At 45.7% G+C, this 25,899-nt stretch overlaps 1 protein-coding gene across 1 annotated transcript in view; it reads left to right on the forward strand.

Annotated features, from left to right (window-relative positions):
- The window catches only part of camkmt (calmodulin-lysine N-methyltransferase), a 192,493-nt gene that overhangs the window by 96,894 nt on the left and 69,700 nt on the right, over positions 1-25,899 (forward strand). The window contains exons 4-7 of the mRNA XM_041859027.2: positions 9,618-9,678; positions 13,926-13,977; positions 15,787-15,850; positions 19,070-19,136. Coding sequence (XP_041714961.2) covers positions 9,618-9,678; positions 13,926-13,977; positions 15,787-15,850; positions 19,070-19,136 — 244 coding nt within the window. The remainder of the gene's footprint in view (positions 1-9,617; positions 9,679-13,925; positions 13,978-15,786; positions 15,851-19,069; positions 19,137-25,899) is intronic.

Below are 25,899 nucleotides of genomic sequence, written 5' to 3' on the forward strand. Positions count from 1 at the left end.
TGCTCAAGCCAGCGCATGTCCAGGCCCGTCTGAAGTTTGCCAATGACCATCTGGATGATCCAGAGGAGGAATGGGAGAAAGTAATGTGGTCTGATGAGACAAAAATAGAGCTTTTTGGTCTAAACTTCACTCGCCGTTTTTGGAGGAAGAAGAAGGATGAGTACAACCCCAAGAACACCATCCCAACCGTGAAGCATGGAGGTGGAAACATCATTCTTTGGGGATGCTTTTCTGCAAATGGGACAGGACGACTGCACCGTATTGAGGGGAGGATGGATGGGGCCATGTATCGCGAGATCTTGGCCAACAACCTCCTTCCCTCAGTAAGAGCATTGAAGATGGGTCGTGGCTGGGTCTTCCAGCATGACAACGACCCGAAACACACAGCCAGGGCAACTAAGGAGTGGCTCCGTAAGAAGCATCTCAAGGTCCTGGAGTGGCCTAGCCAGTCTCCAGACCTGAACCCAATAGAAAATCTTTGGAGGGAGCTGAAAGTCTGTATTGCCCAGCGACAGCCCCGAAACCTGAAGGATCTGGAGAAGGTCTGTGTGGAGGAGTGGGCCAAAATCCCTGCTGCAGTGTGTGGTCAAGACCTACAGGAAACGTATGATCTCTGTAATTGCAAACAAAGGTTTCTGTACCAAATATTAAGTTCTGCTTTTCTGATGTATCAAATACTTATGTCATGCAATAAAATGCAAATTAATTACTTAAAAATCATACAATGTGATATTCTGAATTTTTGTTTCAGATTCCGTCTCTCACAGTTGAAGTGTACCTATGATAAAAATTACAGACCTCTACATGCTTTGTAAGTAGGAAAACCTGCAAAATCGGCAGTGTATCAAATACTTGTTCTCCCCACTGTATATATATATATATAGCACAACTTTGGTTTTCGCCCCCATTTAAAAATCGAAAGGTTTTGACCGTTTTGAAGTTTTTAGTGAGCTTCTTTTCTTCTTCTGTTTTGGCCATGCAGTGTTAACTTCCTCCAAATCCTAATATTGAGTTGCACCTCAGAACAGCCTCAATTCGTCGGGGCATGGACTCTACAAGGTGTCGTAAGCGTTCCACAGGGATGCTGGCCCATGTTGACTCCAATGCTTCCCACAGTTGTCAAGTTGGCTGGATGTCCTTTGGGTGGAGGACCATTCTTGAAACACACGGGAAACTGTTGCGTGTGAAAAACCCAGTAGTGTTGCAGTTCTTGACACAAACCAGTGTGCCTGGCACCTACTACCATACCCAGTTCAAACGCACTTAAATATTTTGTCTTGCCCATTCACCTTCTGAATGGCACAACAACACAATCCATGTCTAAAGTGTTTAAAGGCTTAAAAATACTTCTTTAAAAACTACCAAGACTATTGCGGATGGTGAACCTGAACAATTAAAATAACATCTATTGTAATCAGCATTTAAGTTACAGTGCCTTGCAAAAGTATTCATCCCCCTTGGCGTTTTTCCTATTTTGTTGCATTACAACCTGTCATTTAAATGGATTTGTATTTGAATTTCATGTAATGGACATACACAAAATAGTCCAAATTGGTGAAGTGAAAAAATAATAATAACTTGTTTCAAACAATTCTAAAAAATAAATAACGGAAAAGTGGTGCGTGCATATGTATTCACCCCCTTTGCTATGAAGCCCCTAAATAAGATATGGTGCAACCAATTACCTTCAGAAGTCACATAATTAGTTAAATAAAGTCCACCTGTGTGCAATCTAAGTGTCACATGATCTGTCACATGATCTCAGTATATACAGTGGGGGGAAAAAAGTATTTAGTCAGCCACCAATTGTGCAAGTTCTCCCACTTAAAAAGATGAGAGAGGCCTGTAATTTTCATCATAGGTACACGTCAACTATGACAGGCAAAATGAGATTTTTTTTCTCCAGAAAATCACATTGTAGGATTTTTTATGAATTTATTTGCAAATTATGGTGGAAAATAAGTATTTGGTCAATAACAAAAGTTTCTCAATACTTTGTTATATACCATTTGTTGGCAATGACACAGGTCAAACGTTTTCTGTAAGTCTTCACAAGGTTTTCACACACTGTTGCTGGTATTTTGGCCCATTCCTCCATGCAGATCTCCTCTAGAGCAGTGATGTTTTGGGGCTGTCGCTGGGCAACACAGACTTTCAACTCCCTCCAAAGATTTTCTATGGGGTTGAGATCTGGAGACTGGCTAGGCCACTCCAGGACCTTGAAATGCTTCTTACGAAGCCACTCCTTCGTTGCCCGTGCGTTGTGTTTGGGATCATTGTCATGCTGAAAGACCCAGCCACGTTTCATCTTCAATGCCCTTGCTGATGGAAGGAGGTTTTCACTCAAAATCTCATGATACATGGCCCCATTCATTCTTTCCTTTACACGGATCAGTCGTCCTGGTCCCTTTGCAGAAAAACAGCCCCAAAGCATGATGTTTCCACCCCCATGCTTCACAGTAGGTATGGTGTTCTTTGGATGCAACTCAGCATTCTTTGTCCTCCAAACACGACGAGTTGAGTTTTTACCAAAAAGTTCTATTTTGGTTTCATCTGACCATATGACATTCTCCCAATCCTCTTCTGGATCATCCAAATGCACTCTAGCAAACTTCAGACGGGCCTGGACATGTACTGGCTTAAGCAGGGGGACACGTCTGGCACTACAGGATTTGAGTCCCTGGCGGCGTAGTGTGTTACTGATGGTAGGCTTTGTTACTTTGGTCCCAGCTCTCTGCAGGTCATTCACTAGGTCCCCCGTGTGGTTCTGGGATTTTTGCTCACCGTTCTTGTGATCATTTTGACCCCACGGGGTGAGATCTTGCGTGGAGCCCCAGATCGAGGGAGATTATCAGTGGTCTTGTATGTCTTCCATTTCCTAATAATTGCTCCCACAGTTGATTTCTTCAAACCAAGCTGCTTACCTATTGCAGATTCAGTCTTCCCAGCCTGGTGCAGGTCTACAATTTTGTTTCTGGTGTCCTTTGACAGCTCTTTGGTCTTGGCCATAGTGGAGTTTGGAGTGTGACTGTTTGAGGTTGTGGACAGGTGTCTTTTATACTGATAACAAGTTCAAACAGGTGCCATTAATACAGGTAACGAGTGGAGGACAGAGGAGCCTCTTAAAGAAGAAGTTACAGGTCTGTGAGAGCCAGAAATCTTGCTTGTTTGTAGGTGACCAAATACTTATTTTCCACCATAATTTGCAAATAAATTCATTAAAAATCCTACAATGTGATTTTCTGGAAATTTTTTCTCAATTTGTCTGTCATAGTTGACGTGTACCTATGATGAAAATTACAGGCCTCTCTCATCTTTTTAAGTGGGAGAACTTGCACAATTGGTGGCTGACTAAATACTTTTTTCCCCCACTGTACACACCTGTTCTGAAAGGCCCCAGAGTCTGCAACACCACTAAACAAGGGGCACCACCAAGCAAGCGGCACCATGAAGACCAAGGAGCTCGCCAAACAGGTCAGGGACAAAGTTGTGGAGAAGTAGAGATCAGGGTTGGGTTATAAAAAAATAACAGAAACTTTGAACATCCCACGGAGCACCATTAAATCCATTATTAAAAAATTTAAAGAATATGGCATCACAACAAACCTGCCAAAAGAATAGTTATGCACGCTCAAGTTTTCAGTTTTTTTTGTCTTATTTCTTGTTTATTTCACAAGAAAAAATATTTTGCATCTTCAAAGTGGTAGGCATGTTGTGTAACTCAAATGATAAAAGCCCCCCAAAAATTTTATTCCAGGTTGTAAGGCAACAAAATAGGAAAAATGCCAAAGGGGTGAATACTTTCGCAAGCCACTGTATAGCCAGATGAGAGTTGTGTCTCCGGTAGCTCATTATTATTCCGGTAAAACACCATTTTCAACAGCGCATATATAACAGTAACCTAGCAGTCGAGTGATTCAGCCACTGTTTCTCCATCTCAACATCTCTTTTTCTCCCTCCCTATCTCCCTCCCCTTCTCTCATTTTCTCTCCATCTCTCCCTCTCCTCCAGCCTCCCTCTCTCCTCCTCTCCTCCTTAATTGTTAATATGCATTAACATTCCCCAAATAGACAGCGTTGGGCCCAGGTGACCGACTTGTATTTTGAAAGCCTTCCTTAGCCAGAGGAAGGTAAGCAATTGAAGCCCTGTGCTGAGCCCTAATCTTGGGTTGTCAAAAGAAGCCCAGCCATTCTCCCTATGCTAATCAATCAATGACGCCCTGCACCCGTTCATCTGTTCAGTTTAGCAGCCAGGCCCCAGCTCTGATATATCTATTAACTTACTGTCAGGGGCCGGGCAGAGGGCTGAGGCCCCCGCGCTCCCAGCACAGCTAGATGAGATTCCTCCAGCCCTGGCATTTGAAGGCAGATAAGTAAGCTATCAGAACAGCGGATAAATAGCAGAATAAAGATTTGGTGCTGCCCCTGAGAGTGAGGCGACAATGCAGCCGTGGCGAGCCAAATAGCCTCCCTCATTATCCTGCCACACCAGCCCCTAATCCCAAAAGTTGTTTACCGAGAGAGGAGGCAAGTGTTATCTGCGACCGCCACAGTGTTTTCTGTGTGTGTGGTGGAGGTTTTTTGGGGAGGGTAAAAAAAAATGCTGCAGTTGGCGAGACAGATTTTTTTTTAATGCTGTCAGAGGTGTCTTCCCTTTTGTAGGAGGTTGTGTGTGTGTGTGTGTGTGTGTGTGTGTGCATGTGTGCCTGTGCGCCTGTGCGTGTGTGTGTACTTGAAATAATTGAAATAACCCTATTCCAATGTAAAATAGAAGATAAATATTTCTCTGTCTCTCTATCCTCCCATGTTGTCTTCAGTCAGAGCAGATAAAGAGCTCCTGGCTATGCCAGGCAGAATGGAGATCTATGGGAATGATCACAGGTAGTCACTGCTTATGGATGTCTGCTATAGTATAGCAGCTTGCTGCTTTGTATTTGAATGTTTTATTGTTGATTGTAAAAGGTATTATGAGTTGAATGTTGATTGGTACTATCACTCCTTTATCTGTTCCTCCCTCTGTCCCAGTCCAAACTAGACAGACTCAGTGGTGTCTTGTAGATGTGGAAGGTGGACCCCCCCCCACACACACACACACACTCTCCTTCCTTGTGAACTCTTCAGAACCCCCCACTGAAGTAATCCTGAGAAGCAGTAAACTAGAGGTGTGAGGGGACAGATTGCCAGTTGATCATGCTGAAATGCGCTCTTATCCGTTATTGGATCTGAAATGGAGGAGGCTTAAGAATTATCTGAGTCCTCAGTTAATGTGGAGATCGTCTGGAGAAAGCTCCGCAGGGCTGGCCGAATGGCTAGCTGGCTGCTACGGTTACCGACGGGCGGCTGGGACGGATAACCTGAGGGGGGGGTGTACACTATATCCCTCTCGTTGATGTATTTTCCTCCTCCTCCTCCTCCTCCTCCTCCTCCCCACCTCCTCTCCCTCCTCCTCCTCCTCCTCCCCACCTCCTCTCCCTCCTCCTCCTCCTCCTCCCGACCTCCTCCTCCTCCTCCTCCCCACCTCCTCTCCCTCCTCCTCCCCACCTCCTCTCCCTCCTCCTTCTCCTCCCCCTCCTCCTTCTCCCCACCTCCTCTCCCTCCTCCTCCTCCTCCTCCTCCCCCACCTCCTCTCCCTCCTCCTCCTCCTCCCCACCTCCTCTCCATCCTCCTCCTCCTCCCCCACCACCTCTCCCTCCTCCTCCTCCTCCTCTCCCTCCTCCTCCTCCTCCTCCTCCTCTCCCTCCTCCTCCTCCTCCTCCTCTCCCCACCTCCTCCTCCTCCTCCTCCTCCCCACCGCCTCTCCCTCCTCCTCCCCACCTCCTCTCCCTCCTCCTTCTCCCCCTCCTCCTTCTCCCCACCTCCTCTCCCTCCTCCTCCTCCTCCTCCTCCTCCTCCTCCTCCTCCTCCCCACCTCCTCCCTCCTCCTCCTCCTCCCCACCTCCCTCTCCGCCTCCTCCTCCTCCTCCCCACCTCCTATCCCTCCTCCTCCTCCTCCTCCTCTCCCTCCTCCTCCTCCTCCTCCTCCTCTCCCTCCTCCTCCTCCTCTCCCTCCTCCTCCTCTACATAATCCTCTCCTCCTCCTGTCCACAGGATATTTAACAGCCTGTCTACACCAGGCTAACACACTAATATAGCCCCATGCTGTGCACTGGCAGGGCTCTACAGTGCGACCATTTTACTCGCATATGCGCCTAAATATTTTTTTTTGCGAACTGGAATTTTACTTTAGGAGCACCAGTGCGCCTATAAAAATTAAGGATTCTAGCTTTATATATTTTTCATTGTGCTCCTAAATTTCTTTGTGTGCACCTACATTTTTCAACTTAGGCTCACACGTGCTCCTTGTAAAAAAGATCAGCGTAGAGCCCTGACTGGGGGAGCTTGGACAGAGACAGAGGTAAAATCTTCTATAATCTGAACCGCCTGCAGCTTCATAGCAGTTATACATGGTCCTTAACACACAGTGTATAGGGTTAATAATATCCACTGATCTAAAGAAACCCACTCTTCTGAGACAAGGCAGCTGGCTAGATCTTAGGAGACTGGATAGGTGGGCGGAGTAAGCAATTAATATGGCTGAAATTCCAGCTAACTTATCAGAGGGCAAAGAGGAGCTCAGAAGTAGACGTTAGGTGCCTATAGGGGCTGGGGATCATGTGATTAGTGTCGGCCACTCCCGTTGGATTAGCCCGGCGCTGCGCTCCAAAGTTCATGAGGTCACAAGTTCACCCCAGTCTTACCTCTGCCCCCCTGTACCCCCTGCTCTGTCCATGTCTGGTAGTGTGGCTTCAATAGGATCTATGGGGATTTGCCAAGTACTAGTGGACAGTAAGAGGATCCCATTACACAGTCAGAGAAAAGCTGTCTTGATGCTCGGAGAATCTATCTGTTGCATCTGTCTGTTGGCACATCCTTAGTTGGGTTAAATACATGGCTCTGATGCCAACTGAATGTATGGCTCTGGTTAGAATGGCTAGTTGCCATGGCTAGCTGGTACAGTGTCCGCTTTACCATTTGTAGACGAGTTAGTCTGTCTGGCAACAATGTCTAATAAATAAAATGTGAGCAATTATACTGCTTACTAAGCACAGGCCTACTGACAGAAACCTGGTCTAGTCCTCAGAACGCCTGTGTGACAGTGCATTGTGTATGTCTACCTTTACATCTGTGTTTAAGATGTCCTAGTCTTCTCTAGGCCGTTTGTGTAACACACCTATATCAGGCATGACAAGGAGTCCTGTGCCTCTCTATACAGTTCAGTAGATGTTGGGTCTAGGTTGTATCCTGACCACAGGGTGGGCAGTGGATGAGCTGATCTTTCCTGGAACCTCTCTGTGCCATACATAACAGGCTAAGTCCTAATGCCTGTAATTCAGTAATGATCTGCAGTGGGACATGCTGCTGAATGTGTTCCCCATATGCCCAGGTCTCCTAATGCGTCTTACAGCGTTGGTCATTTAATACTACAAATAGAGAGAGAGGTGTTGTGGAGGGGGGTTTTGGGGGCCAAACGTGGCAGATGAAGAGGTTATCCTGCCTACAGGCCAGGCCAGGCCAGGGCAGGGCAGACTCAACAACCCCTGCAGCTCCTTTTCTCATCTGGTAATTGAAGGTGAGAAATGATTTCATTATCCTCAGGAAGAGAGTAATCTGGTCTCGCCTCATGATCCGCTCATTTCCCCGAGTGCATCTCGACCTGGGAAACACATGCGTGAACTCATGCACACACGCGCGCAGACACACACACACACACACACACACACACACACACACACACACACACACACAGACAAACACACACACACTGACACACACACACACACTAGGGGAGTCTGTGTTCTCTTCCCCCAGGATAGGCTACACACTCTCTCCCCTCTACCTATCTTCCACTCTCTCCCCTCTACCTATCTTCCACTCTCTCCCCTCTACCTATCTTCCACTCTCTCCCCTCTACCTATCTTCCACTCTCTCCCCTCTACCTATCTTCCACTCTCTCCCCTCTACCTATCTTCCACTCTCTCCCCTCTACCTATCTTCCACTCTCTCCCCTCTACCTATCTTCCACTCTCTCCCCCCTACCTATCTTCCACTCTCTCCCCTCTACCTATCTTCCACTCTCTCCCCTCTACCTATCTTCCACGGCTGTTAGTGTTATTGAAGTGAAGGATTAGCCATCAGATTCCACATATGCTTTATTAATGCCTCAATCAAAGCATTTCTACTTAGCGCACACACACACCACACTGTCCGACCCCACTCAGAAAGGCCACACTGTTAGCTGCTGCCTCATAGTCAAACACTGTAAACTTCATCATGGACCTTGAACATGTTCTATGGAGTACCAGACTACCAGAGAAAACATTAAAAAATACCATACGCTGCTTCAGGTTGGCCTCTTACGCTTTTAAAGTGTCGTGATACAGGCGCCTGGTAAATTGTAGCGTCTCTGGCTGTCAACGGGTTCATCAGGAGACAGGCGCAGTGTATTTGCGGGGTGAGGAGTGAACAGGCCTGTTTTTAATAGGAGAGGAATATTTGGACGTTTTATCAATAGGCATTATTAAATCCTCCGTGGTTGAGCTAATCTTTGGGCCGCCGGTGCAGGGAGAGACGAGCTGTGTCGGCCCTGAGAGGTGGAGAGGGGCTGCCGTTAAGCCGCTTATTATATCGACTGCCTTTTCTCTCTCTCACTCTCTCTCTCTCTTTCTCTTTCTCTTTCTGTTTCTCTTTCGAGAACACTTTCTCTCTCTCTGCTACCTCTCGTCTGCAAGATGAACACACACACACACACACACACAAAGAAAGTCAACCAGAGCTGAGCAGAGCCTTCCCATCAAAGCTGCTAAGGCTGAAGTTTTATTCAAATGAGTGTTTACTTCTTCCACTGCCAAGGAAGTGTGTGTCTGTCTCCTCTCTCTCTCGCGTGTGTGTGTGTGTGTGTGTGTGTGTGTGTGTGTGTGTGTGTGTGTGTGCGTGCGTGACAATAGTAGCTTCATGGCACTTTCTGTACCTAACAGAAGGAGCAGGCTGGTAGTGGGTGATAAGCCGGGCAGGCCGGCTCGCTCCTGGTGATTATCGCCCACCGGACCCCCTCTCTCCACACACACACACACACACACACACACACACACACACACACACACACACACACACACACACACACACACACACACACACACACACACACACACACACACACACACACACACACATTTGCCCAGCTTATAAGTCTAAGGAGCCTTAGTGAGGAGGGGGGAGACAGATAGACAGGGGATGCTTGTATCACAGGCAAGGTGGCAGCTCTGTGGAAGGCTTTCAGAAAACACCACACACACTAGGCCTACACTATGAGGAGAGGAGACAGGCTTTATTATGTGTTGCTGTAGTTCAAACAGACGGATGGGTGTAAGGATGCTCCTGGTTTACCCCTGGTGTGAGGTTTGAAATGAACATGTACATGGTTATGTATGGGAAACATTCAAATGATTGAGTTCAATAACTGTGGTTTTGATGGTGGTGGGGGTGGACTGAGAGTGAATAGTTAATGTCAGTCAACAGTTGTATGTCTTCATCTTGTCCTCTCATGTTGTCCTCTGTTCTTCCCTCTGTTGTTTTTCCCAGGTGTATGGCCCTCTGAGGAGGTGATGGCCCACTACTGCCTTAAGAAACGCCACATGTTCAGGTCAGTGGTTCTGATCTGGTCCCTGACCTCTCTCTCCTCCCTCTCTCCCTCTCCTCCCTCCCTCTCCTCCCTATCTCCCTGCCAGGCAGGCATTAGAATGTAGAATAGATTGTGGGCTCCGGCCCCTGCACTGCGTTAGGCTGCTGCGGCAGAGAGAGAGAGCAGAGAGTTGAAAGGTGTGTGGGATGTTTGATTTCCACTCAAGGCAGTACACGACCCTTTGATTTCCTGTTTTTACATTCAAGAGGCAGGAGGAGAGGAAGAGAGGGATATTGATCAGGGCGCAGCGCTGAAGGTCAGCTAGGCCGCAACACTCAGGGAAGGGAGGGAGGGAGGGAAGGAAAACCAGGGTGCAAGCCCCTGGCTGTGTGTGTGTTTTTTGTGTTTGTGTATGCATGCACGAGATAGAGTTGTGTGTTTGTCAGCCAGATTGTCTCTCTCTCTCCAACTCCCTGTTATCAGCCACTCAGCAAGACAGAACGAGGGGAGGAGGATAAAATAAGAAAAGACAGTTACCAAATAGCTACCTGTCACCGCCTCCTCAGCCCACTGTAGCTCAGAACAGCAGCACTGGTCAGCACACTGGTTTTTAATTGCACTTCTTTACTCCAATTGCTGCCTTGGTTGTGGATTTTGTGTCTGTGGAGGGAGGGAGGGAGAGAGGGAGAGAGGGAGAGAGGGAGAGAGGGAGAGAGAGAGATTCTGTACAGTAACCGTATGGGTGGAAGTAATTGTAAAGAAGTGCATGTGTGTATGTAAGGAAGTGCATCTAATTGATGGTATTGTTTGTGTCAGTGTGTGACTCTGTGTTGTGTGTAGCTAGTACACAATGACAGCAGCGCCATAGGGAACCCAACAACCATCATTACCTTAATGTCCCTGCTGCAATACAAACTCCTATTTCCACCAGGAGATAAAGGAACAACAATGTCACTGTGCTCCTTCAAAGACACTGACTCGCTTAGGGAGGGGGGAAAATCAATGAGTCGACTGGAGTAGCATTCCAATCAATCCACACACACACACACACACTTTCTAAGAGGAGGTATCCACAGTTAATTAGAGTTACTGCAGTTGCAGGCAGCAATGGCTATATATATATATATATATATATATATATATATATATATATATATATATATATATATATATATACAGTGCATTCGGAAAGTATTCAGACCACTTGATTTTTTCCACATTTTGTTACGTTACAGCCTTATTCTAAAATTGATTAAATAAAATAAAATTCCTCATCAATCTACACACAATACCCCATAATGACAAAGCGAAAACAGGTTTTTTGAAATGTTTGCAAATGTATTACAAATAAAAAACATAAATACCATATTTACATAAGTATTCAGACCCTTTGGTATGAGACTCGAAATTGCGCTCAGGTTCATCCTGTTTCCATTGATCATCCTTGAGATGTTTCTACAACTTGATTGGAGTCCACCTGTGGTAAATTAAATTGATTGGACATGATTTGGAAAGGATTGTCTACACACCTGTCTATATAAGGTCCCACAGTTGACAGTGCATGTCAGAGCAAAAACCAAGCCATGAGGTCGAAGGAATTGTACGTAGAGCTCCAAGACAGAATTGTGTCGAGGCACAGGTCTGGGGAAGGGTAACAAAACATTTCTGCAGCACTGAAGGTCCTCGAAAACACAGTGGCCTCCATCATTCTTAAATGGAAGAAGTTTGGAACCACCAAGACTCTTCCTAGATCTGGCCGCCCGGCCAAACTGAGCAATCGGGGAAGAAGGGCCTTAGTCAGGGAGGTGACCAAGATCCCAATGGTCATTCTGAATGAGCTCCAGAGTTCCTCTGTGGAGAAGGGAGAACCTTTCAGAAGGACAACCATCTCTGCAGCACTCCACCAATCAGGCCTTCATGGTAGAGTGGCCAGACGGAAGCCACTCCTCAGTAAAAGGTACATGACAGCCCGCTTGGAGTTTGCCAAAAGGCACCTAAAGGACTCAGACCATGGGAAACAAGATTCTCTGGTCTGATGAAACCGAGATTGAACTCTTTGGCCTGAATGCCAAGCGTTACGTCTGGAGGAAACCTGGCACCATCTCTACGGTGAAGCCTGGTGGTGGCAGCATCATGCTGTGTGGATGTTTTTCAGCGGCAGGGACTGGGAGACTAGTCAGGATCGAGGGAAAGATGAATGGAGCGAAGTACAGAGAGATCCTTGATGAAAACCTGCTCCTGAGCGCTCAGGACCTCAGACTGGGGCGAAGGTTCACCTTCCAACAGGACAAAGACCCTAAGCACACAGCCAAGACAACGCAGCAGTGGCTTCGGGACAAGCCTCTGAATGTCCTTGAGTGTCCCAGCCAGAGCCCGGACCTGAAAATAGCTGTGCAGCGACGCTCCCCATCCAACCTGACAGAGCTTGAGAGGATCTGCAGAGAAGAACGGGAGAAACTCCCCAAATACAGGTGTGCCAAGCTTGTAGCGTCATACCCAAGAAGACTCAAGGCTGTAATCGCTCCCAAAGGTGCTTCAACAAAGTACTGAGTAAAGGGTCTGAATACTTATGTAAATGTGATATTTCACATTTCAAAGGCACTTCAATCTTTTGTCTGGCCCATTCACCCTCTGAATGGAACACATACTCAATCCATGTCTCAAGGCTTCAACATCCTTCTTTAACCTGTCTTTCATCTACACTGATTGAAGTGGGTTTAACAGGTGACATCAATAAGGGATCATAGCTTTACCTGGATTCACCTGGTCAGTCTATGTCATGTAAAGAGCATAATGTTATGTACAGTCAGTGTATATACAGTGCTATGAAAAAGTATTTGCCCCCTTTCTAATTTTCTCTACTTTTGCATATTTGTGATACTGAATGTTATCAGATCTTCAACCAAAACCTAATATTAGATAAAGGGAACATAAGTGAACAAATAACAACAATTACATATATATTTAATTCATTTCATAAATTATGCAACACCCAATTCCCCTGTGTGAAAAAGTAATTGCCCCCTTACACTCAATAACTGGTTGTGCCACCTTTAGCTGCAATGACTCCAACCAAATGCTTCCTGTAGTTGTTGATCAGTCTCTCACGTCACTGTGGAGGAATTTTGGCCCACTCTTCCATGCAGAACTGCTTTAACTCAGTGACGTGTGGGTTTTCAAGCATGAACTGCTCGTTTCAAGTCCTGCCACAACATCTCAATTGGGATTAGGTCTGGACTTTGACAAGGCCATTCCAAAACGTCCAATTTGTTGCTTTTTAGCATTTTTCATGTAGACTTGATTGTGTGTTTTGGATCATTGTCTTGCTGCATGACCCAGCTGCGCTTCAGCTTCAGCTCACAGACGGATTGCCTGACATTCTGCTGTAGAATTCTCTGATACAGAGCAGAATTCATGGTTCCTTCTATTAAGGCAAGTTGTCCAGGTCCTGAGGCAGCAAAGCATCCCCAACTATCACACTACCACCAACATGCTTGAACGTTGATATGAGATTCTTACTGTGGAATGCAGTGTTTTGTTTTCACCAGACATAATGGGACCCATCTCGCACAAAAAGTTGACTCAAGTTCGCCAAAAAAGCACCTGGACATATGAGTCAAAAGTGAAACTTTTTGGACGACATGGGCCTTAATAGAAGGAACCATGAATTCTGCTCTATATCAGAGAATTCTACAGGAGAATGTCAGGCCATCCGTCTGTGAGCTGAAGCTGAAGCGCAGCTGGGTCATGCAGCAAGACAATGATTCAAAACACACAATCAACTTTACATGAAAATGGCTAAAAAGGAAAGGCCTAGTCAAAGTCCAGACCTAATCCCAATTGAGATGTTGTGGCAGGACTTGAAATGAGCAGTTCATGCTTGAAAACACACAAATGTCGCTGAGTTAAAGCAGTTCTGCATGGAACAGTGGGCCAAAATTCCTCCACAGTGACGTGAGAGACTGATCAACAACTACAGGAAGCATTTAGTTGGAGTCATTGCAGCTAAAGGTGGCACAACCAGTTATTGAGTGTAAGGGGCAATTACTTTTTCACACAGGGGAATTGGGTGTTGCATAACTTTGTTTATGAAATAAATATGAAATTGTTGTGTTATTTGTTCACTTATGTTCCCTTTATCTAATATTACGTTTTGGTTGAAGATCTGATAACATTCAGTATCACAAATATGCAAAAGTAGAGAAAATTAGAAAGGGGGCAAGTTCTTTTTCATAGCACTGTATACATTATCTCTCTCTCTCTCCTAGGGATGCGGTGTGTGAGTTAGGAGGAGGGATGACATGTCTTGCAGGGCTCATGGTAAGTGAAATTTCTCCCACACACATTCAACCATACTATCCGTATGTCACATTTCCGCACAAACGTGTCTGCTCTCTCACTAATCAAGTTGACCCCTTGTGAATCCATACACACACAGTGTGTGTGCAATCACACACACACACACTCACACCCCTACTCTCACGTGTAATTCCGTGCAGTGCATCCATGTGTGTGTGTGTGTGTGTGCAGGGGGAGAAGAGCAGAGAGCTCTAGGCCTGCCCCTTGTGCTGACAAGTTGAGGGATTGTTAGCCGAGGTCTTAAGAGCCCCTCCACATCGACAGGCTTTAGCGTGTCATCGATCCGTCGCCGTCTTCAGAAGACCAACCTGCCTTTATCTCCCTGGAGTCAATATCCCGTGTTGTGACATTGCAGGCTGCTGCTGGAGACCTTCCCTCACACCTCTCCCCTCCTCCCTCTTTTCTTCCCAACCTGATTCCTTACCTCCTTCCCTCCTCCACTTCTTGCCCCTTGTCCTCCTGTATCCTTTTTCCTCTCCTCCATATCCCCCGCCCTCCTCCTCATCAGTCCCTACTTCCTCCATCCACACCTCCTCTCTCCCCCCTTCTCCTTTCTACTTCCTCCATCCACACCTCCTCTCTCCCCCCTTCTCCTTTCTACTCCTTCATCCCTCTCTCTCTCTTCCATCATCTTCTCTCTCCTCTCCATCGATATGCGTCCTTTGCATCTCATCCTCTCCCTTTCATTCTCCCCTCCTCTCGCTCTCCTCTCTCTCTCTCTCTCTCTCTCTCTCCCTGTCTCTCTCTCCGTGTAGTTCCCTGTAGGGGGTCTGCCTCGGCAGGGTGAGTGGAGTCGCGTCCTGCTCTTCTCTTCTGCATGGCTGGCCTGGCCCTGATCGGCCTGGGGCTCCTTCTCCCCGTCTGGCCAGCTGGTGGGACAGGGCTCGCTGACCCCTTACACCCCACAGGGAGAGAGGGGTGGGGGGAGAGCAGCCCACTAGGGCGAGAGGGAGGAAAGGAGAGAGGAAGAGGGGAGAGAGAATGTTCATGGCGCTTTCTTTTCTGGTGCTGAATTGGAGTGGAGGGGTGGGGGGGTGACTGACGTTTGATGGTCTTGGCAGTGTGTCATAGAGCATTTGACAACACTGATCTTATATGAATGTGCCACACACACACACACACACACACACCGATGATAACAACAAAAGGAACTAAAAAAGAGTGCAAAGAGAGAAAAGACAGGGTTGTAAAAAAGCTGAAGCAAGCGAGCAGCAGCACAAAGCACTCCATCGTCAGCGGTGCAAAGTTATATGAAGGGCATCTGGTAGGCCGAGAGCAGAGAGCAGAGTGACAGCAGCGCGTGATGGCTCCGCCTGATAAACACAAACCGGCAAATGAAAGGCTCTCTGCTCGCCATCATCCCCTGTCACAATGCAATTACTGAACAGACTGATAGCAAGATAGAGGCCCACAGCTAACGGGAATGATAAAAGTATTGACTGATTTGATTGAATGATTAAAATAATGCAGACATAAAATGGAGGGAAAAAAGGATGGGAGGGAGGGAACGAAAAAGGGAACATGGAGAGAGGGAAAGAGAGGGAAAGAGAGGGAGCTGTTGAGAAAAGGGAAGATGGAGAGAGGGAAAGAGAGGGAGCTGTTGAGAATGAGGCTTTGTAGATGAGGTGATGCTTCTGTCCTGTGTGTTTGGAGAGGGAGGAGAGGGAGGGGGGGTGACTAAGTCTCTCTAGGGGTCTTTTGCTTTTATTTTGGGTTCTTGTCCTCTTTCTGTCTCATCTTTCACTCTCTGATTTCTCTCTCTCTTTTCAGATTGCCATTTGTGCTGACGTGAAGGAAGTTCTGTTATCAGATGGGAACGAGAAGGCCATTCAGAGTATCCTCCTCTCTCTCACTCCATCAGAGACCCAAACACAGCACTCAGCCCTGGGTCATTAGCAACCCCATAGAGACACTGTGTGTGCGTGAGCGTTTGTGGGCATGTTGGTGTCTGTATATGTGTGTTTTTGTGTGTCTGTTTTTTTTTTTTTTTTTTTTTACAAGGTCAGAGAATATTAGAGTTGTGAGGGAATGTGCATTTTCACAATGACACACTCTGCACTCTGGTGCCCAATTTCACTTAGAATCCAGCAGAACGTCCCTTCCATTTCATTTCAATCCATCCTTCTACAGTTGTGTTATATGAGTGATTGAAAGTGGTCAGGAAGACCTTGCCCCGTTTGAGTGAAATAATTGCGTACTATCTCGAAGTATCTCCAAATGCATGTCTTTTCAACTCCCTCTCAGGGCCAAAGCCACAATGCTAGATGACTGAGCATTTCATTTAATTCAATTCAATAAAGGGGCGTTCCATACCAGATTGTCACAAAGATATTTCTGATGTTTTGGATCTTCCTGAAATTAAATCCATAGAAAGGCCCTTTGGTGGAAGGATGCTTGGCATACCTTTGAAATCTGTATCGAAAATAGTTGTTGAGAAATAACAAATGAAAGTTGGGAAATGTGTGACATTTTACCCAGACCTTCTTTAAGACAGTACAACGATGGATGACTCTGTAGATGCTAGAAAGCCAGTCTTGGTATCATTTCAATCTGTACAGTGTGCTGTGAAATATGAGTAGTCTTTAAATATAAACCAGGTAGGAGTTGTTGGGGCATTGTTGTTGAGTAGCTGGACTGCTTCAGTAATTAATGTGGCTTTCCTTCTGTTTGTTTTGCACTTTGGGCAACGGAGCGGCCTACCCAGAGTTAATGGGTCTCGTGCCCCTTCAACTGTACCCACACTGCCAGCTCCCTGCTCTCTCATTGGCTTGCACTGCTAGCTCCTTGCACTCTCATTGGTTAGCGCTGTCTTCCCACCCTCCCCAGCCCTCTCCTTCCATCCTCTCCTCTCCACTGTACCAGCACGATAAAGAGAAATCTGTGGCTTTTACAAAAGCAGGAAACCTAAGCTTGGACAAAATACATGGTTCAGATTTAGATGAAGAACTGCTCACCACAATGAGACGTCATTGAATATCACGGAGGCAGTAACAATAGCATCGCAGGAAACGTACATTGACTGCAGCTTTGTTTAAAGAGAAAAGAAAGAAAGTGGAGGGAAAGGCGTCCACAGAGATGGATAATCAGCTGTTAGCCCAATAGGCCACTTTCACAACATTCACAGGCTTTTTCCCAGGAGACTATTTTTGTGTAGTCGTTCTCATAATAGATGGAATGGTGTGATAAGTGTGAGAAAAAAGAAAGAATGGAGAGAAATAGATGTGCAGATATGGCTATTGACCAGATATGGCTATTGACCAGATATGGCTATTGACCAGATATGGCTATTGACCAGATATGGTGGCTATTGACCAGATATGGCTATAGAATAAAATAACAGTATGAAAATGTATGCACTCACTAACTGTAAGTCGCTCTGGATAAGAGTGTCTGCTAAATGACTAAAATGTAAATGTAAATGTAATAAGAGTTTCTCTCTATCAACACAAAACATGTACAGTAAGTACCCTCTCAAAGTCGCTTTTTCAAGTTCGTAGTGTAAATATGTAGCAACTAATATATATTATTATTTAACCTGGCCTCGCACACACACATTGTGCCATACAGCCACACATACAGTAGACACACGCTTGCACAAAAACCCACCAAGCGCCCTCACTCCTGACCTTGAATGACAAACTGAAAATCATTTGAAATGTTTCCATTGTCTGATTCATGAATGTTGGCTGCTTCCCCCCCATGTGAAGAACCTGAAGGACAAATATTCCTCCGCTTACATACCCAGAACAGACACAAAAATACACTACCACTACACCATTGGCAGTAGCAATATGAGGATCTACTTACTGTATTGGTGAATGTGTTTATATGTGAGAACCTGTTGAAGTCTTGAATGCTTGTTAAGTGTAATGTTATTTCTGTATGCCTGTCGGTTTGAGTACTGTATTTGTCCATGTTTGTGTGAGTGACTGAGAGAGTGTGTGTACAAGCCTGTTAGGGTTGACCTTAATTTGAATTGACCCCAACCAAGCCTGTTACACCACTGTGTGTACATGGCTGTTACACCACTTGTGTGTGTGTGTGTGTGTGTGTGTGAGAGAGAGAGTGTACACCACTTGGCAGTGTGTAGGATGACCTCTCCCCCAGTGCGGTGGTACTGATGAGATTACCCTGTAAGCTCCTCTCCTCCTCAGCCCATGATCCCAGTGCACTGACACTCTTACTACGCAGACCTGCCCTGTGTGTGTGTGTGTCTCTGTGTGTGTGTGTGTGTGTCTCTGTGTGTGTGTGTGTGTGTCTCTGTGTGTGTGTGTCTGTCTCTGTGTGTGTGTGTGTGGTGTCTGTGTGTGTGGTGTCTGTCCGAACATTTGTGTGTGTGCATGCATGCGTGTGTATGTGTAAGGGCCCATCCCTTTGATCTAGGATTGGCTCTCCATCCATCCAGCAGATAGCTCTCCCTCTCTCCCCCCTCCCCCTCTCCCCCTCTCTTTCCTCTCCCCCTCTCCCCTCTTCGTGCTCTAGATTGGATTTGCTACAGCTCTTTGCTGCTTTAAAGACAGATAAATCCTAATTGAATTGCCTCAGCACCGGCCCTCCAGACAGTATATTAATAGACAGGTTGACATCAATCAGCCTGTGTGTCATAGTGGTGATGTGGTGAGCTCCTCTCAGGCGTAGGCTACAGGTTAAAAGCCTTCTGATTGATCTGCTGGCCTCCATTAAGTCCTGCTCTGTTCTGTTCTGCTCTGCTCTGTTCAGCTCTGTTCTGTTCTGCTCTGTTCTGCTCTGTTCTGTTCTGCTCTGTTCTGCTCTGTTCTGTTCTGCTCTGTTCTGCTCTGTTCTGTTCTGCTTTGCTCTGTTCTGCTCTGTTCTGCTCTTTTCTGCTATGTCATGTCCAGCTTTGCATCTGGTAGCCTCTCACTTTGCCCCTGGAGATCAGGGATGGAGTGTGTGTGTTTGTGTGTTACCGCAGCTGCTAAGTTACTACCAAAGACCCAAAACCTGCCTAATAAAATGCTAGAATATGTCAGTAGCTACATGTGACTAGTTGTGAACGTGAGATGTTTAGTTGTAACCTTAACCAGGTCACCAGATGTGCGTGGAGTCATCGAGAGAAACAGACAGGCCGGTGTCTTTGGCTCCACAGATGTTTCCAGCAGGTGAGACGTTTATCTGATAACACCTCCCCGTCTCACACCTCTCAAATCTCTCTATCACTATTACTTTAATGAAATCCATATACGGGTTCAGCTCATTAAGTCACCTCAGTTATCATCTTTGACCGATGACCAAGGCATCATCTTTTACTTTCTACTTCCTTCTTTCTGACAAAGAAGGTAGATTGAGGGGGTTTTCAGAAAGGAACATCACTGTGGAACAGTCATTCTGATTCCCATGTAAAATAGCCTTTTGAGTGACTAAAATATCACTCATAATATATTTGGCGGAAAGAAATGCAAAAAAGTAAAAGTAAAGTTATTTTTTCTCTCATGGCTTACTACCAGGAAGTTTGAAAAGAGGCTTGCCTTGACTGACAGCTCTTTGAAATGCCTATGTCAAGAAACTTGGATGCAGTGTTGCAGTAAAATCAGCTCAAGCTAATTTGGTGATACACGAAGCAACTCAAACAACATTGAAATTGCATCAAGGATGTCAACTTTTTTTACACATCCCCCATCTGGCATGTCTCTTGTGATGCAATTCACAGCAGCACTGATGGATGTGTTGACATGACAACTGCGTCAGAGTTTTGAAGGACCCCCCCCTTTTATTCTATGCTGGCTGAAGCCCTAGCTAGCCAGTAACTAGCTAACACCAGACACAGATGAAAGGGGAAACATATAAGTATCTTTGCCATAGATGAATAGAGTACACTATTAATTACACTGAACAAAATTATAAAAGCAACATGTAAATTGTTGGTCACGTTTCATGAGCTGAAATAAAAGATCCCAGAAATGTTCCATACACACAAAAAGCTTATTTCTCTAAAATGTTTTGCACACATTTGTTTACATCACTGTTAGTGAGCATTTCTTCTTTGCCAGGATAATACATCCACCTGCCAGGTGTGGCATATCAAGAAGCTGATTAAACAGCATGATCATTACACAGGTGCACCTTGTGCTGGAGACGATAAAAGGCCACTCTAAAATGTGGAGTTTTGTCACACAACGAAATGCAACAGATGTCTCAAATTTTGAGGGAGTGTGCAATTGGCATGCTGATTGCAGGAATGTCCACCAGAGCTGTTGCCAGATAATTTAATGTTCATTTCTCTACCATAAGCCGCCTCCAACGTCGTTTTAGAGAATTTGGCAGTACCTCCAGCCGGCATCACAACCACAGACCACGTGTAACCACGCCAGCCCAGGACCTCCACATCTGGCTTCTTCACCTGCAGGGTCGTCTAAGACCAACTGATGAAACTGTGGATTTACACAACCAAATAATTTCTGCACAAACTGTAAGAAAACGTCTCAAGCAAGGTCATCTGCGTGATTGTCGTCTTCACCAGGGTCTTGACCTGACTGCAGTTCGGCATCATAACCGACTTCAGTGGGCAAATGCTCACCTTCGATGGCCACTGGCACGCTGGAGAAGTGTGCTCTTCACGGATGAATCCCGGTTCCAATTGTACCAGGCAGATGGCAGACAGCGTGTATGGCGTCGTGTGGGCGAGCGGTTTGCTGATGTCAACGTTGTGAAAAGAGTGCTCCATGGTGGCGGTGGGGTTATGGTATAGGCAGGCATAAGCTACAGACAACGAACACCATTGCAAATTATCTATGGTAATTTGAATGCACAGAGATACTGTGCGAGCTCCTGAGGCCCATTGTCGCAAGGATCTGTACACAACTCCTGGAAGCTGAAAATGGCCCAGTTCTTCCATGGTCTGCATACTCACCAGACATGTCACCCATTGAGCATGTTTGGGATGCTCTGGATCGACATGTACGACAGCGTGCTCCAGTTCCCGCCAATATCCAGCAACTTCGCACAGCCATTGAGGAGGAGTGGGACAACATTCCACAGGCCATATTTAACAGCCTGATCAATTCTATGCGAAGGAGATGTGTTGCGCTGCATGAGGCAAATGGTGGTCACACCAGATACTGACTGGTTTTCTGATCCACCCCCCTACTTAAAAAAAAAAAAAGGTATCTGCGACCAAGAGATGCATATCTGTATTACAGTAATGTGAAATCCATAGATTAGGGCCTAATGAATTTATTTCAATTTCTTATATGAACTGTAACTCAGTAAAATCTTTGAAATTGTTGCATGTTGCGTTTTATATTTTTGTTCAGTGTATATTTGCTGACACCCTACAGTCAAATTATAGCAACAGTACAGTAGCTCTCTAGCTTTATAAACCACGCCCCTCTGCAAAAATAATTTATCTGATGTCGGTTACAAGGCAGTACTTATTTAAATTAGGTAAGAGAATATCATGTTACCATTAGTGTTTTAAAATGAGAGTTAGGGTCACCCTATCCCCTTAATAATCCCGCCTCCTGAATCAAACTGTTTGACATGGAGGAGGAGACCAGTAACTTTATGATCAAACTCTGTCAATGTAGAAGCAACAGTCATTTTCCATACTGGTTTCATCCAAATATCATACAATTTCATGAAAAACATGATTTTGACTGTTCATTACCTTTAAAGCAAGTAGTTAAGACTGGGTTAGGGTTAGTAAGACTGGGTAAGCTATGCTTAACTCGTATTGTTGGAGAGTCAGGGGTTATTACGTGGTTAAGGTATGTAACCGTCAAGGTATCACCCGTCCTGATTGAGGTAGAGGTAAAGGAGGTGTGTCTGTGTGTGTGGATTTATCAAAGCAGAACAATTCGGTCTAATTGGATGTCCTCATCCAGAAACCATCAACAGAACCCCCACGTCACCAGACACTCTGTTATACCCTGGATACTGGGATAGTTCTAGCTGAAAAACACCATTCATTTCCTCCCTAAAAAGTCATTTTGTCGTTCAGCGATCTCACTTACTTGATCCCAGTCTCCCTGGCTTCCCCTCCTCTCCCTCCCTCGCTCTCTCCCTTGCTCCCTGCACCACTTCCCTCCCTCCTCCTCGTGTATTTACACGGGGATGATGAAGTGAAAAAGTAAACGTATAATTAGCCTGCATTACTTTGATTGTTTTCTTTTCAGATTAAACCTCCTGTCAGAACGCACGGTTTGAGAGGGGTGAAGGTCGCCCCGCGATTGGATGAGGGGGGATTGCTTTTCTCAAGTCACTGAATAAAAAGCAGGCGCGGCCCCCCTGCCGGGAGATGAGATTGTATTTCCACAAGACATAATTTTTGTTTACTGAGTGGTAATAATGGCTTATTAATAATCCCATTTGGCTGTCTGGGGCCCGCGCCTGATCTCGCGCTCCCCCTCGAGAGAGAGAGAGAGAGAGAGAGAGAGAGAGAGAGAGAGAGAGAGAGAGAGAGAGAGAGAGAGAGAGAGAGAGAGAGATAGTTAGAGAGAGAGAGAGAGAGAGAGAGAGAGAGATAGGAGAGAGAGAGAGAGAGAGAGAGAGAGAGAGAGAGAGAGAGAGAGAGAGAGAGAGAGAGAGAGAGAGAGAGAGAGAGAGAGAGAGAGAGAGAGAGAGAGAGAGAGAGAGAGAGAGAGAGAGAGAGAGAGAGAGAGAGAGAGAGAGAGAGAGAGAGAGAGAGAGAGAGAGAGAGAGAGAGAGAGAGAGAGAGAGAGAGAGAGAGAGAGAGAGAGAGAGAGAGAGAGAGAGAGAGAGAGAGAGAGAGAGAGAGAGAGAGTTAACTGGCTGGAGAGATGAACACCCTACCCCCCGGGAGAGATGGAAAGGAGGAGGAAGTAGTGACCACAGGCAGGGGGCATGGATAGTCTATAGGAGGGGGCTGTCAGGCGCTGGGGCTAGTACATTAATAGCAGGAGCAGCCCTCACAATACACTACAGAGTGGCCCACTGATGACACTCCTGTAGACATGGAGAGTACCTGTCAGTGGTGACAGCAGTCGTAGCAGTGGGATTCCTGGGCTGAGACAATGGAGCTGTTGATTTCAGGTGTCATGTCAGATAGGGCTCTCTCTGAGAGGTCTGACGAGGTGTGTTTTACCTCTGCGCACTGAGGCACACACACAGTGGGGGTGTTGAGATGCGAGGGGACAACACACTGAGGGGAAGAAAGGAGGGAGGGAGTGAGCAGGACAAGGAGAAAGGGAGCATAACTTATTTTTAAGGGAGAATGAGCATATTTGTACCTGATCGTGTGACCGTAAACGATAGTTAGTTACGCTACAGTATGTTACTCTTCCCTAAGCCCTTTGCCATTCTAAAAATACTCCAGTATCCCTGCACATTGTAAATGTGAAATTGGCACTGACCCTGTATATAGCTTCCTCTCTCATTTCTTATTTCTCATGTTTTCTTTATTATATATACGCTACCGTTGATTTTTAATTGAAATAATAATTGTGTCCTTCAAACTTTGCTTTCGTCAAATAATCCTCAATTTGGAGCAATTACAGCCTTGCAGACCTTTGGCATTCTAGTTGTCAATTTGTTGAGGTAATCTGAAGAGATTTCACCCCATGCTTCCTGAAGCACCTCCCACAAGTTGGATTGGCTTGATGGGCACTTCTTACGTACCATACGGTCAAGCTGCTCCCACAACAGCTCAATAGGGTTGAGATCCGGTGACTGTGCTGGCCACTCCATTATAGACAGAATACCAGCTGACTGCTTCTTCCCTAAATAGTTCTTGCATATTTTAGAGCTGTGCTTTGGGTCATTGTCCTGTTGTAAGAGGAAATTGGCTCCAATCAAGTGCCGTTCACAGGGTATGGCATGGCGTTGCAAAATGGAGTGATGGCCTTCCTTCTTCAAGATCCCTTTTACCCTGTACAAATCTCCCACGTTACCACCACCAAAGCACCCCCAGACAATCACATTGCCTCCACCATGCTTGACAGATGGCATCAAGCACTCCTCCATCATATTTTCATTTGGTCTGCGTCTCACAAATGTTCTTCTTTGTGATCCGAACTTTGTGATCCGAATTCGTCTGTCCATAACACTTTTTTTCCAATCTTCCTCTGTCCAGTGTCTGTGTTCTTTTGCCCATTTTCATCTTTTCTTTTTATTGGCCAGTCTGAGATATGGCTTTTTCTTTGCAACTCTGCCTAGAAGGTCAGCATCCCGGAGTCGCCTCTTCACTGTTGACGTTGAGACTGGTGTTTTGCGGGTACTATTTAATGAAGCTGCCAGTTGAGGACCTGTGTGGCGTCTGTTTCTCAAACTAGACACTCTAATGTATTTGTCCTCTTGCTCAGTTGTGCACCGGGGCCTCGCACTCCTCTTTCTATTCTGGTTAGAGCCAGTTTGCGCTGTTCTGTGAAGGGAGTACTACACAGTGTTGTACGAGATCTTCAGTTTCTTGGCAATTTCTCGCATGGAATAGCCTTCATTTCTCAGAACAAGAATAGACTGACGAGTTTCAGAAGAAAGTTATTTGTTTCTGGCCATTTTGATCCTGTAATCGAACCCAGAACCCACAATTTCTGATGCTCCAGATACTCAACTAGTCTCAAGAAGGCCAGTTTTATTGCTTCTTTAATCAGCACAACAGTTTTCAGCTGTGTTAACGTAATTGCAAAAGGGTTTTCTAATGATCAATTAAATCAAATCAAATCAATTTTTATTTGCCACTTGCGCCGAATACAACAGGTGTAGACATTACAGTGAAATGCTTACTTACAAGCCCTTAACCAACAATGCAAAGTAAAAAAAAAAACTGTTAAGCTAAAAAAATACAAGCAAATAACTAAAGAGCAGCAGTAAAATAAAAGAACAGTAGGGAGGCTATATACAGGGGGGTACCGGAGCAGAGTCAATGTGCGGGGGCACCGGCTAGTCGAGGTAATTGAGGTAATATGTACGTGTGGGTAGAGTTAAAGTGACAATGCATAAATAATAAACAGAGTAGCAGCAGAGTAAAAAAGGGGGACGGGGTTGGGGTGGGGGGGCAGTGCAAATTGTCCGGGTAGCCATGATTAGCTGTTCAGGAGTCTTATGGCTTGGGGGTAGAAGCTGTTGAGAAGCCTTTTGGACCTAGACTTGGTGCTCCGGTACCGCTTGCCGTGCGGTAGCAGAGAGAACAGTCTATGACTAGGGTGGCTGGAGTCTTTGACAATTTTGAGGGCCTTCCTCTGACACCGCCTGGTATAGAGGTCCTCGATGGCAGGAAGCTTGGCCCCAGTGATGTACTGGGCCGTACGCACTACCCTCTATAGTGCCTTGTGGTCGGAGGCTGAGCAGTTGCCATACCAGGCGGTGATGCAACCAGTCAGGATGCTCTCGATGGTGCAGCTGTAGAACTTTATGAGGATCTGAGGACCCATGCCAAATCTTTTCAGTCTCCTGAGGGGGAATAGGCTTTGTTGTGCCCTCTTCACAACTTTCTTGGTGTGTTTGGACCATGATAGTTTGTTGGTGATGTTAGCCTTTTAAAATGATAAACTTGGATTAGCAAACACAACGTGCCATTGGAACACAGGACTGAATGTTGCTGATAATGGGCCTCTGTACGCCTATGTAGATATTCCATTAAAAATCTGTCGTTTTCAGCTACAATAGCCATTTACAACATTAACAATGTCTACACTGTATTTCTGATCAATTTGATGTTATTTTAATGGACAAAAAATTTGTTTTCTTTCGAAAACAAGGACATTTCTAAGTGACCCCAAACTTTTGAACGGTAGTGTACAGTGGGGAAAAAAAGTATTTAGTCAGCCACCAATTGTGCAAGTTCTCCCACTTAAAAAGATGAGAGAGGCCTGTAATTTTCATCATAGGTACACACCAACTATGACAGACAAATTGAGGAAAAAAAATCAAGAAAATCACATTGTAGGATTTTTTATGAATTTATTTGCA

This window comes from Coregonus clupeaformis, chromosome 31 (genome assembly GCF_020615455.1).
Source record: "Coregonus clupeaformis isolate EN_2021a chromosome 31, ASM2061545v1, whole genome shotgun sequence".
NCBI lineage: Eukaryota > Metazoa > Chordata > Actinopteri > Salmoniformes > Salmonidae > Coregonus > Coregonus clupeaformis.